The following is a 14,064-nucleotide window of genomic DNA, read 5'->3' on the forward strand; positions in this document are numbered from 1 at the left end:
GGATAACACAGCAGAAGTAATTACTCTCCTGGAATTGTTAATAGAGTTCCATGCTTATTTTTCTATTATTTATACTACTACTACTACTACTACTACTACTACTACTACTACTACTACTATTACTGTGCCTCTTCAAACTACATATTACTTTATTAGTATACTGCACCTCGGATCAAATCATACGTAATTTTGTATGTGTGCGCGTGTGTGGGTATCTTTTATGTTTTCATGTTTTAGTTGGTATTTTGTAATGTGTTTAGTGTTAGAGCGATTTGTTTATAACTTGTGGTCGATAAGATAACCACCTGTGTGTGTGTGTGTGTGTGTGTGTGTGTGTGTGTGTGTGTGTGTGTGTGTGTGTGTGTGTGTGTGTAGCATAGAGAAGGAGAAAGAGAGCAGCAGCAGCAGGAGAAGCCAGCACGAGGCAGGTTTAACTTAATACTTTTTATTGTCACAGCATCACTCTACGTTATGTTATATAAATGTATCTCTTTAATATATATATGCACATTTAACCACGTAAGAGTCGTGTTGGGGGGAAGGGGAGGGGAGAGGGAGGGAGTGTGAGGGGGAGAGTGTGGGAGGAGTGAGAGGAGGAGGGTGGGGAGAGGGGGAGTATGTGTGTGTGTATGTAATGGGGAAGAGTGGAGGGGGGTGAGGAGAGGGAGGAAGCTGTACTAACAACCATATCAACATTGCAATTAATATTTACAAGTTATATGTTACAGATATATCCATAGGGGGGAGGAGCTGGCCTGGGGAGGGGGGGAAGGGAAAGGAGGGGAGGGGGAGAGAAGGGAGGGGAAGGTGGCCAGAAACCTTGATATGTGAATTTTAGGGAGGAGGAGGAGGTGGAGGAGGAGGAGGAGGAGGAGGAGGAAGCTAGCAGACCAACAAGACCACAGAAATCAGTCGTACACAGACATGTACATACACACACACACACACACACACACACACAGACACACACACACACAGGGACACGTGTATACACAGACGCCAGAACGGAACCGTGAAGGGAGCAAGTAATACGCACACGTACAGTACACGTACACGGTATACATACACGAATAAGCATACACGTGTTCCCTTACATACATACATACATACATACATACAAATGTACGTACATACACACATATACTTTACACGCATGTACGTACACACCTATTATCACATCATGGAGAACACACACACACACACACACACACACACACACACACACACACACACACACACACACTCTACTCTACACTTTATTATTACTATTATTACACTATGACATTGTTCCACGTTTCAAATAATTCCTCTTTGATTTTTTTTCATTCAATTTTTCTTATCATCACTTCAACAAATTACCACTTATTTTTTCTCCTTCTTTCTTCATCTTTCCCTTTTATAATTCTCTTCCTAAGTGTACGTATGTATACAAAAACAAAACATACACACGCACACTCACGCACACCCGATCCACACACACACACACACACACACACACACACACACACACACACACGGGACGCACATTATATTTTATCTTTATACATTAATACGCAACAGACGATGTGTTCAGGAATTAATTAATCAAAGTCTGGGAGGATTAGTTCCCCCCCTTACATTTTTTTTGGGGGGAGGGAGGAGGAGGAGGAGGAGGAAGAGGGAGGAAGCGGAGGGAGCGGTGAGGGAGAGCTTGGAAGAGGAGAAAGAAGAGGAAAAGGTTGGAGAGAGGAAGAGAAAGAGGAGGAGGAATAGGAAGGGGTGTTATCTCCCCTTCATTCTGCCCCTCTTTCACTTCTGCGGTTAGGTGGATCACAACAGAGGAAGAAGAAGAGGAGGAGTAGGAGGAGGAGGAGGAGGAGGAGGAGGAGGAGGAGGGAAGAGAGAGAAGTAGGGAACAGTTGGAAGGGAAAGATGAGGAGGAAGAACAAGGGTGAGTGTAAGGTAATTAACTAGTAAATGGAAGAGAGGAGGAGGAGGAGGAGGAGGAGGAGGAGGAGGAGGAGGAGGAGGAGGAGGAGGAGGAGGAGGAGGAGCAAAAAGAATAACACAAAAGAATATAAAGGAAAATAAACAGCAATGGACCTTTTGAAGGAGGAGGAGGAGGAGGAGGAGAAGGAGGAGGAGGAGGAGGAAATAAGGAGCGTAGGAGGAGATGTAGGGAGATGAGAAAGAATAAGGGGCGATGTGGGAATGTGATAGACAACCACAGACGAGATGCTGGTGCCCCGAGGAGGAGGAGGAGGAGGAGGAGGAGGAGGAGGAGGGAAGAATGGTGTTTACATTAGGAACTTGGAGCCCCTGGAGGAGGTGGCCTGCTTGAATGACCTGTAGAAGCGAGAGAGAGAGAGAGAGAGAGAGAGAGAGAGAGAGAGAGAGAGAGAGAGAGAGAGAGAGAAAATAAAAAATCTGAAAATAAAATAAAGGAATCAAAACATAATCAATAATCAACAAAGAGAAGGGAACTGAAGGGGCTGAGGAGGGCCGAGGCTGGGGAACTGGGCAACAAGGGAACAAGGGGACTGGAAACACCTATCAATGGGGCGGCTTGAGCGAACAGGGCAGCCCCACAACCTCACCACAGACCCCGGTACCACGAGACCCGGGGCACAACTATCACCACCAACAGGGCAGCGAGGAGGAGACCCAGGAGAGGAGTCGCCGCGCCTGCACCTGTCCCCCTGTCTCCCCGGGGTTGCTCTGGGGAGTATGGCACGGCGTGGGTGTTCCTGGGGCGTGATGGAGGCGGGGGTCGCGTCGCGGAGGGCTTTCCTTGGCGAGGTGAGGCCGCCTGCTTGTCTTCCGTGAGGGGAATGAGCTGGTCGTGGCGCGTGTGGGGGATGAGGTTGTCGTCCTCACCGCCCACTGTGCCCACCATAACCTCCTGGGGCGTGGTGAGCGGCTTGGGCAGGGGAATCTCTGTGCAGGGAAAGGTAAGGTTAGGTTCCAGAAGGTAATGTGTTCTTTTAGCTTGTCTTTGTGTTGTTGATACTACTGGAGGCAAAGATAACGTTAGAAAATAAGGTTACATTCCAGAAGGTAATGTGATCTTTTAGCTTGTGTTTGCCTTATTGATACTACTGGAGGGTAGGATAAGGTTAAATTCTAGAAGGTAATGTAGGTTTTTGACTTGTCTTTGAGTTATTGATAGTACTGTAGGGGAAGATAAAGGTAAATTCCAGAAGATAATGTGTTTCTTTTACTTGTCTTTGCCTTATTGATAGTACTGGAGAGGAAAATAACGTTAGAAGGTAAGGTTAGGTTCTAAAAGGTAATGTGGGTTTTGACTTGTCTTTGCGTTATTGATGGTACTGCTGGTGTGTTTCTATATTCCGTTTTCTAAGTTCTGAATGTTTGGCTTCTTTCGAGTTAAAGTGCGTGTGTGTGTGTGTGTGTGTGTGTGTGTGTGTGTGTGTGTGTGTGTGTGTGTGTGTGTGTGTGTGTGTGTGTGTGTGTGTGTGTGTGTGTTTTTGGAGTATTGACAAGTTTTTTTTTTTTTTTCTTAGACTCTGAAAGGTTAATATGCTTGTTTCTCCGTGGTGTTTTATTACGAGTAAATACGTGTTTTTCCCATCACTCACACTTCACAACTTTCTCTCCTCATCTACTTCCACACACGTACTCACATTTCCATCATAATCTTCCTATTTCTCCACCGTGGCTAAAACTTTTCTCTCCCATCTCTTACACGCTCCCCAAAAACCCACGACCTTTCCTCACTTCCCCAACACGACTAACTAAAACTTTCTCCCTACACACACACACACACACACACACACACACACACACACACACACACACACACACACACACACACAAACACAGGACTCCCATTTTTTTTCTTTTCTCACTTTCAATACCTCCCTTCTCTCTCTTACTTAATGTAGAGATTGTTTATCACTTTCACTCTCTTCATTCCCTCCTTTTTACTCAGACTTCCTGTAATGTTTGTCCTCTCTCTCTCTCTCTCTCTCTCTCTCTCTCTCTCTCTCTTGCTTCCTTTTTAGACTCATCATGCAATTACCAAAGTTTAAAGTTCCAAAGCATTTATCTAAAGTCAGATTGATAAAAAAGCTGAAAAAATAGCATAATATTGGCCTGGTAGCCTCATTTCCACGTAAATATCCCTACACTAAGTCACTCTTGCCTTACTTTCCCCTACGACATCAGACGTTAGAGACACGACGCATCTGTAAGGCAAGGTAAGGCAAGGCATCACTTCTCCTCATTCTCTCCTTCCTTATGTAACTCACCGTACAGTTTGATCTTTCCCTTCACCTCCCCGAGCGAGTTCTTGGCGGTGCAGCTGTAGTGGGTGAAGTCGTCCTCCTCCAGGTCGAGAATGGTGAGGTGCATCTTCAGCGTGTACTGGTTCACCTCGATCTCCTTGTTCACGTACCGCCGGCTGTCCACGATTTGAGGGCCTGCCGGGATTGGAGGAAGGTGAGGGAGATGCAGGGGCTCAAACTCTTACATTTAACCCTTTCAATACTGGGACACATTTTTATCTTGAGATTTGTGTACGATTAGACCATTTTATTGATATTAAGAAGGGTCTATGGAGGTCAGAAGATTAATAGCCACAGTCTTCACTATCTTAATTCCCCACATGAGTTTTTGACGCTGTATAAAATCACCAAACAGTAACCAGAATGAATATGGATACGTGTCATGATACTGAAGAGGTTAAGGAGCATATTCTGAAATGCCTCTGTGCTACATCTCCACAACACTGGAAAGCTCTATATAATTGAAAGTACATGGCTTTTAAGAGCTTTTTATGAAGCAAATCAGTTCAACCCCTTCCTTATACACTGGCCACTCTGAGCTAAGGTGCGTGACAAACTCGTACGTCAGCCTTGAAAACCCAAACAACTTCAACTGCAACCTATTAAAAAGTTGTGGTTTTACGCAGAAACATTCTAGAACTGCAGCTTTTAGAGTCACGGGTTCATATTAAGTGGATAATCTGACTGTGGTTATGGAGAACGTGTAAGAGTTGACAAGAAAGTGAAGAAGTTATGTATATTTGCGCCTTTGACGTGTGTGTGTGTGTGTGTGTGTGTGTGTGTGTGTGTGTGTGTTAGGTCAAGGGGGCTGTAAATCTGAGACGTGATAATACAAAGGAGTGTTTGCTTATGGGTGTGACGAGGGATGAGGTGTGTGTTAGAGAGAATGTGAGGTAGGGATGGGTTAGGAATTGATGTTGAGGAAGGTTAGAAGGAGGAGAAGGAGGAGTTTTGAAAGATATGAGGGTAAGGAAGTTCTCAAGGGGAAAGGAAGAAGGGAGAGATGGTGAGAAAGAAAGGACCGAGGGATGGAAGGGGAGACAGACCGAGGAAGAGAGGGAGGGAGGGAGGGAGGGAGGGAGGGAGGGAGGGAGGGAGGGAAGGAAGGGAGGGAGGAAAAGAAGGAGGGATCAACTGACAAGACCACATGTTGTTGGTCAAAGTTTGTGTGTATGTTTTTATGGTGTGTGTGTGTGTGTGTGTGTGTGTGTGTGTGTGTGTGTGTGTGTGTGTGTGTGTGTGTGTGTGTGTGTGTGTGTGTGTGTGTGTGTGAGGCGTAGGACAACTTTTTACGAGGAAAACGTTCACCAAATCATTGAAGCTCACAGACTTATTCTCTCTCTCTCTCTCTCTCTCTTCCTCTACCGCGTTCAAAAACACTACTATTTCCAAAAATCATAAAAATTACGGCAGCCAAGCAAGTCTCAAGAGTGTTTCAACTGCAAATAATAAAAAAAAAAAAATCTTGTTAACTAGTGACTAAGAGTACAACCACAAATACATCCTTGAAAAAACCGTGGAGCTTCAACGATAGAAAGCCTTTGGAGAGAAGTGGAGGTGCGAACAAAAGCATTGCAGGATTTGTGGGTCTGCATTCAGAAACGCTTTGCTCTCTCACCATGCACGACCATTTTCAAAGACCACATATATGATTAGCGGGGTTTTCAAGAGTGTTTCTCCAGTTAATAACGTAGAAATCTTGTCAATCTGCCTCTAGAACCGTAAAAACACCTTTAAAAACTCGCATAGATTTAAATAAACCATCTTGGAATAATGGAGGTGAAGCATAGAAGTGTTTGAAAATACGAACCTTAGTCCACTGTCTTACCTTGCTCGTCCATTATTTTGGTCCAGAAGTTGATGGACTTGGGACTCGCCTCTACCTCGCACTCCAGGGTCACATTGGTCCCCACCGGCGCCCCCACCAGCTGGTTGGGAATGCGGACCACTGGGTGAACTGGCGGAGGCGCGCGAGGAGGCAGGGCAGCAGTGGCGAGAGACGGCGTGCGGTGGATGAGGAAGACATAAGGAGTGTGAAATTTTGTAGTGGAATAAAGTGAAGTTTGGTTGTTAATGTAAGAATGGAGGGAGGGTAAAAGAGACGGAGATATGAGACAAGGGGAGTGGAAGGGGTGAAAGGGGAATGAGCTACGGAAATAAAAAAGTTAGGAGACAAAAAGAAAGAGAACGAGTGGAAGGAGGAAAACATTTATAGATAAAAAAGAAAAAAGACTGAAAGAAAGAAACAAAAGGTAAAACTGGAGAAAAAGAAAAGAACATACAAAAACAAAAATAACATAAATGAGAGAAATAGAAAAATAAATGAGATATACAAGACAGAAAAACAAGAGAATGAGCGAAGAAGACAAAGAAAAAAACGGAAAAGAATAAACAACATGACAATACAAAAAAAGAAAAAGAAAAAAGAAAATACTAACCTAACCAAACCAAACCTAGTCTAACCTAACAAGTCTTCAAGTCATTATTGTCCTTGAGAGTCTGTCTAATTCTGTATTGGTTTTATTTAAAGGTCTGACTTCACAAGAGCCCATTACCGCTAACCTCTCCCCTCCACTACTCCTCCTCACTCCTCCATCCCACGTCTATATATCCCCCCTTCTCCCCTCTCCTCTCTCCCCTCTCCATCCTTCCTCCCCTTCTATGCACCCCTCCCTCTCCCTTCTACCCGTCTCCACTCTCCCCTCTCCCCTCTCCCTCCACTTACTCTGCTATTGCGCATGGATGGACAGATGAAGGTAATGTCTCACGCAACGGAGGGAAAGGAGGTGACAAATAACTCTTTTCCACGTGTGTGTGTGTGTGTGTGTGTGTGTGTGTGTGTGTGTGTGTGTGTGTGTGTGTGTGTGTGTGTGTGTGTGTGTTTGTGTGTGTGTGTGTGGGACTGTCCTCTTTCGGTCGCCCCTCTTTAATTATTGTGCACGTGTGTGTGTGTGTGTGTGTGTGTGTGTGTGTGTGTGTGTGTGTGTGTGTGTGTGTGTGTGTGTGTGTAATTCACCACGGTCGTCTGCTGGTTACCCAGCCAGTCTTCCCCATTACGGAGCGAGCTCAGAGCTCATAGACCGATCTTCGGGTAGGACTGAGACCACAACACACTCCACACATCGGGAAAGAGAGGCCACAGTCCCTCGAGTTACATCCCGTACCTATTTACTGCTAGGTGAACAGGGGCTACACATTAAGAGGCTTGCCCATTTGCCTCGCCGCTTTCCGGTACTCGAACCCGGACCCTCTCGATTATGAGTCGAGCGTGCTAACCACTACACTACGCGGTGTGTGTGTGTGTGTGTGTGTGTGTGTGTGTGTGTGTGTGTGTGTGTGTGTGTGTGTGTGTGTGTGTGTGTGTGTGTGTGTACCTTTGTTATTTAGTTATTCAGGGTTTGGTGGAGTGATGCGTGTGAGCGTTTATTTAGGCAGTTTGTGTGTCCTGGTGGTGGTGGTGGTGGTGGTGGTGGTAGTACCTAAGTCTCTAATGATCTGCAGGAGAACTGAAGGGTTACCTGCCGCCGCCCACTGTGAAATGAGGTGCTCAGGACGTGGTGTGGTGTGGTGTGGTGTGGCAAACTGTACCGGTAAGTAGGTCCAATTGTGGCCACTGCTAAAACTGCTACTACTACTGCTACTACTACTACTACTACTACTACTACTATTACTACTACTGCTACTACAACTGTTACTGTTACTACTACTACTACTACTACTACTACTACTACTACTACTACTGTTGCCATCACTAATTGTATTACTACCACCACCACCACTACTGTTAGTAATAAATCAACTACCAAAAAAAAAAAAAAAAGAGAAAAGAATAAATAGAATACAACACACACGTTTCTCTCACGCTTCAATCAACAGGTGAAACACGAAAATCAAAACAAGCGAACCACGAAACAGTACATAACACACACACACACACACACACACACACACACACACACACAGCAGGTATACTCACAATGCACCTGGACCACCATACGTTTGCTGACGGCCGGTGGTATCTCATTAGAAGCAATACAAAGGTACGCTCCCATGTCATCTCTCGTCACTCGCTCCAGTATCAACTCCGACCCCTCCCACGTTTGGACTGCGAGAAAGGAAGCGAAGGGGGTGAGTGAGGGTGAGAAGGATGTACAGAGGAGGAGGAGGACGTGTGAGTATGTGTGGTGAGGATTCATAGAGAGAGAATGGTTGGTTGAGAGAGAGAGAGAGAGAGAGAGAGAGAGAGAGAGAGAGAGAGAGAGAGAGAATATTTGTAGATGCACATATAAAGTACTGAATAAATGGACACACACACACACACACACACACACACACACACACACACACACACACACACACACACACACACACACACACACCTTCATTCTTAGACTGTCCAGCTGGGCGGAGTGCAATCTTGCGGCCGTCCTCTCTCCGCCACTCCACGCGGGGCTCTGGGTACCCTCGGGCGCGACACACCAATCTCACCGTGTTGCCCTCTGACACCATCACGTCCCCGGAGCTCTCCTCGGCGATGATGTCCGGGGGAATCACCACGTTGAGATGCCCGACCTGCGTGAGGGGGGGAGAGCTGGTGAGGGCCGGCATGTGAGGCTTGGCGGTGGAGGCAGGGAGTAAAACAGAGAGTAAAGGAAGTGATACGAAGTGATTTGGGTTAAAATGCTCAAGAAGGAAAGTAAAGGTGGAGATGAAGGGAAGTGTTAGTAGAAGAGTGGTAATGAAAACAAGTAGTAATATAGGTAGTAAGCAGGAGTAGTTAGAGGGGACGCGTTCAAACACATATCAGGAGAGTATAGGTAGAAGGTAGAGGTGAAGAGGCGAGCTAGCTGGTGTTGAAAGGAAAGGAAGGTAAGGGAAGGAGAAATGAAAGAGATGTGAGAAAGCAAAGAAATGATGACGAAGGGAAGAGAAGGGAGGGAAATGACAGGAAAAGGATCAAAGGGAAAAGAAAAGAAGATAGTGAACTGAATAGAGGACCGGAAAGAGAGTTGCATGACAAACAAACAAACAAACAAACAAACAAACAAGCTACACTGACAGATAGAAACAGATAAAACGTAAGAACAAGGCATGTACATGTAAAACACACACACACACACACACACACACACACACACACACACACACACACACACACACACACACACACACACACACATACAAACACAAACACATACACACACACACACACACACACACACACACACACACACACACACACACACACACACACACAACACCAATTCAGAGGCCAAGACACACCAAGCAAGACAAACAATACCTGGAATATAAGAACACCAAACTCAAGCCAGACCTTTCTTTCATCTGCCACACAAGAAAAAAAAAACGATAAACAATGAAAAAAAACAATTTGAGCACACACACACACACACACACACACACACACACACACACACACACACACACACACACACACACACACAAGCAAGCAAGGAAAACAAGTGCTAGTGCTAAGTTGAAAAAAAAACATCAATGAAAAATAAAAATTAGAAAAAGAAACTTACGCCAAACAGGATTGAAAAAAAATAACAACAACATCAACAATGACAACATGATCGAAAGCAACATAAACACTCTCTCTCTCTCTCTCTCTCTCTCTCTCTCTTTTTTCTTATCTACTTACCTAGAAACACTCACACACACATCCATACATTCCTTACGCACACACACACACAAGAAAAAAAAAAAAAAAAAAAAAACACCAACATCAGCATTCACAACACTTAAATCACCAACACTTATATAATAGTAAACAATAATGGTATAGTAGGACACCAAGACACACGTACTACCTGGTGTTTCATGGGGTCAGTGTTGATCTGGCACATGTACTCTCCAGAATCATTGCGCCTCACATCCTTGATCTTGAGTTCCCAGGTCTTGTGGTCTGAGTGGATGACGTTCATGCGGTTGTTGTGAGTGATGACCCGGTTGTGGATGGCCAGGATCGCCTTCGTGTCCGCCTTGATCCACGCTACCTGCCGGGGCCGCACGATTAGCGCAGGAGGAGGAGGAGGAAGCGAGGTACGGTAAGATGAGGGGATGGAGAAGGAGGAAGGATGAGGGAGTGATAAAGAGGGGATAAGATAAGACTAGAAATAGGATTGGGTATTCGGAAGTGGAGGAAGAGGAGGATGAAAGGTACGGGAGAATGATGATGGAGGAGGAGGAGGAGGAAGGATGAGTGAGTGACAAAGAGGGGATGAAGTAAAATAGGATAAGAGACAGCAGGAGAAAAATAGGTAAGGGGAGGTCGAGGAAGAGGAGGAAGTGAAAGTAAGGGAGGATGAGGAGATGGAGGAGGAGAAAGGATGAAGGAAAGAGACAAAAAGTGGAATGAAGTAAAATGGGATTAGAAAAAGGTTTAGGTAATTGGAGGTGGTTAGGTTAGGTTAGGTTAGGTTGAGTCTTCCTCCTCTTCTGTGCATCCTTCACACCCTCACTCATGTCCATCTCTTCCTCCCTCGCAGTCCAGACGTGGGGAGGATGAGATGAGACGAGTGATAGGAGGAAGGAAGAGGGAAGGATACAGAACGAATACAAGAGAATGGGATTAAAACAGGAGGTGGAAGATAGGTAAGAGAAGGATGAGATGAGACAGGTGATGCAGGAGGAAGGAAGAGGAAAGGAAAAAGAGCAAATAAAATGGATTGGAGTTAAAACCGTAGGAGGAAGATAGGTAGAGGACGAAAAATGAGAGAATGAGACAAAGAAGGGATAAAATAGACTGGAATTAGAGACAGGGAGAGATGAGGAAGACGAGGAGGAAGAAAAAAGAAAAAGAAAAGATGAAAGAAATCAAAACCAGAAAATAATGACAAGAACGAAAATAACGAGAAGAAAACCAGGAGAAGGAGGAAGTACTAGAATAAAAGAAGTCAAGGAAGAGGAGGAGGAAGAGGAGGAGGAGGAGGAGGAGGAGGTGGTGGAGAGTGGTTGATGGTAATGGCGGAAGCAAATGATGAGCAGAAAATAAACAAACACTCCATGGATATAAATAGACAGATAAGAGATAAGAGTGACTAACGTTGCGTGATATGCATATTTACACGGCGATGAGGAGAGAGAGAGAGAGAGAGAGAGAGAGAGAGAGAGAGAGAGAGAGAGAGAGAGAGAGAATATGAGATAGAGAAAAGTAATAATGGTATATTTACAACGGACGGAAAGACATGAGAGAGAGAGAGAGAGAGAGAGAGAGAGAGAGAGAGAGAGAGAGAGAGAGAGAGAGAGAGAGAGAGAGAGATAGCGAGGGAAAACAAGTAATAATGGTATATTTACAACGGACGGAAAGATATGAGAGAGAGAGAGAGAGAGAGAGAGAGAGAGAGAGAGAGAGAGAGAGAGAGAGAGAGAGAGAGAGAGAGAGAGAGAGAGAGAGATCCCGTCAGACATGATAATGGAATATATATACAAAGACACGTGAACAATGATACAAAGAAAAGACAAAAAGAAAAAGAAAAAAAAAACTTTAAAAAAATAGATAATCATATATATACAGTAAATTGAAAAAAAGAAGAAATAATAATGACAACACTAATTCCTAAAACTCTAAGACGACCGGATCAAGCAGAAAGATGATGGCAATAATAATAATGATGATAATAATAATAATGATAATAATAACAATGTGTAAATATATAGAGTAAAAAAAAAGGAGTAGCAATGGTAACAATCATAGTAACAGTAGTAACAGATCGACTGGCCAGGAGCAGACTAGCGCCCTCTGGTCTAAAAACAATCCATGGTGACACACAAATGGTAAATATATACATGGATACAGTATATACAGGTTGGACGTCTGTCTGTATGTATATTTATATAGAGATAAACTCACCGGTGGAAGGGAGGGGAAGCAGAGAGAGAGAGAGAGAGAGAGAGAGAGAGAGAGAGAGAGAGAGAGAGAGAGAGAGAGAGAGAGAGAGAGAGAGAGAGAGAGAGAGAGAGAGAGAGAGAGAGAGAGAGAGAGTAAAACAGGAACATTAGTAATAGAGGTAGTATTTATTTAGATGGACAAGAAAGTAGTAGTAGTAGTAGTAGTAGTAGTAGTAGTAGTAGTAGTAGTACTACTAGTAGTAGTAGTAGTAGTAGTAGGAAAAGTGAAGGTGGAAATGTTCCTTGAGCAGAAGACAAGAGGTCGAAGAAGAAGAGGAAATGGCAGCAGGATTGGCCGCAGCAGCAGCAGGGTTGTGAGGGGAGAGGTAACGGTATGCACTATGCAGCAAATCGTCATGTTTGTCTGATATATACAAATGTAGGACTGTTGGCGCCGCGCTTGTCTGGTGTGGTGTGGACAGCTTATGGACCAACTAGAGAAAATGGAGATGAAAAACACACAGAGATAATAGAAATAATGCTCTAAGTAGAGACATGAATCACACAAGAAGAAAAACTGTTCTTTTAAGTAATAATAAACAGTGGTTACAAGACGGTAAGCTGCCGCCCTGGCGAGCGGCGGCGTCCAGCGGGGCAGGGCTGCAGGAATGGGCGGGGATCAGGAAGGAATGGCATGGGTGAGGGCGTGGATGTGGGTGTGGGAATAGGCTTGGGTGGGCGTGGATGGGTAAGGGCAGGGAGGGGCCGCCCCGCCCCGTGGAGCGTCAACAAGTACTGTGGGGCTCGCAGTGTAGAGTTTTGTCAGCACTCCAGCACCACCGAGTAGCCAGACATTGACCTGGGTTAGCGTGGCCCTAAAGGTAAGATATATACAGTGTCAGACGGCTGCGCGGCGCCCGCCACCGCGCCCAGTGGCGGACGCCTCCTGCCCGCCGCCACGCCGCCAGGCCCGCGGCCCGCCAAGCCTCAAGCCGCCCCGGGGGACCAGGAAGGAAAGAAAACATATTAGCATGTGACTCCAAGGAAGCGAAACAAAGCAAAACAATAAAACAACTCAAGAAAACACAAGAGGAAAAATAATAAATAAAGTGACTGACAACAAATGACATTTGTTAAAAGTGTCAAAACTAAAGATACTTGTCAAATGATCATATTGCATCACAGCAGTCACATAAGGAGGAACTCGTGACAAAAAAAAAAAAAAAACAATTCTGAACGATAAATAAAACGGTCACCTTACTGAAGGTGACACTCAAAGCTATTACTCAAAATGAATCAAAGAAAGAAAAAAAAAAAAATTACGGAAAGAACTTGAACTCCCAGAGCTGACACACTCCCCCATGGGTTGGTTACCCCCCGTGGCAATGAGGTTAGTCCCGCCCCCGCCCCGCGGGGCCCTTCACGCCAGCGGGTTGGGGCGGCATGCGGGCGGTCCGACGCCCCAGCCCGCGGAACGCGACATTTGAGGGGTAATGACTGAGTCCCACACACTGATGTGGAACTGGCCGGGCGGAGGGCAGGGCGGAGGCCGGGGCCTGGCGCCCCACCGCCCCCCGGGCCCGAGATGTGCCGGGGCTGCACTCGGGCGTGTGTTGTGTGGCCCCGGGGGGCGGGTGGGGCTGGGGTGGTGGCGCTCCCCACCACAGGCGTTGATGTTTCCTGAACAGCGTGAACAATTGTACAGAAGCGAGGCAGCATGCAGGATACCCCTGGGCGTGGCTGCTACGGCGGCGGCGGCGGCACTCACCCCGACCCACTGGCCCTGATGATCGGGGAGAAGGGCGTCAGTAACCGGCCTCCACAGCCACTCTCGCGGCGCCCTCCATCACTCCCTCCACCACCATCACCACCACCACCACCACCACCACATCATCATGTCAGCACCACGACCACCACCACTACC

At 45.8% G+C, this 14,064-nt stretch overlaps 1 protein-coding gene across 6 annotated transcripts in view; it reads right to left on the reverse strand.

Moving 5' to 3' along the window:
* Positions 1-429: 429 nt before the first annotated feature.
* LOC123520002 (lachesin-like) overlaps positions 430-14,064 on the reverse strand; it is a 188,598-nt gene continuing 174,963 nt past the window's right edge. For 2 of the 6 annotated variants that reach the window (XM_045281783.1, XM_045281777.1), the window contains 7 exons: positions 13,909-13,923; positions 10,118-10,306; positions 8,666-8,858; positions 8,263-8,391; positions 6,115-6,243; positions 4,251-4,421; positions 430-2,916 (listed from right to left, as the gene is read on the reverse strand). In XM_045281783.1, coding sequence (XP_045137718.1) covers positions 2,573-2,916; positions 4,251-4,421; positions 6,115-6,243; positions 8,263-8,391; positions 8,666-8,858; positions 10,118-10,306; positions 13,909-13,923 — 1,170 coding nt within the window. In that variant the 3' untranslated portion in view covers positions 430-2,572. The remainder of the gene's footprint in view (positions 2,917-4,250; positions 4,422-6,114; positions 6,244-8,262; positions 8,392-8,665; positions 8,859-10,117; positions 10,307-13,908; positions 13,924-14,064) is intronic. The other 4 variants (XM_045281784.1, XM_045281779.1, XM_045281778.1 and 1 more) reach the window with 3 other exon arrangements.

The sequence above is a fragment of the Portunus trituberculatus genome, chromosome 46, assembly GCF_017591435.1.
Source record: "Portunus trituberculatus isolate SZX2019 chromosome 46, ASM1759143v1, whole genome shotgun sequence".
NCBI classification, from domain to species: domain Eukaryota; kingdom Metazoa; phylum Arthropoda; class Malacostraca; order Decapoda; family Portunidae; genus Portunus; species Portunus trituberculatus.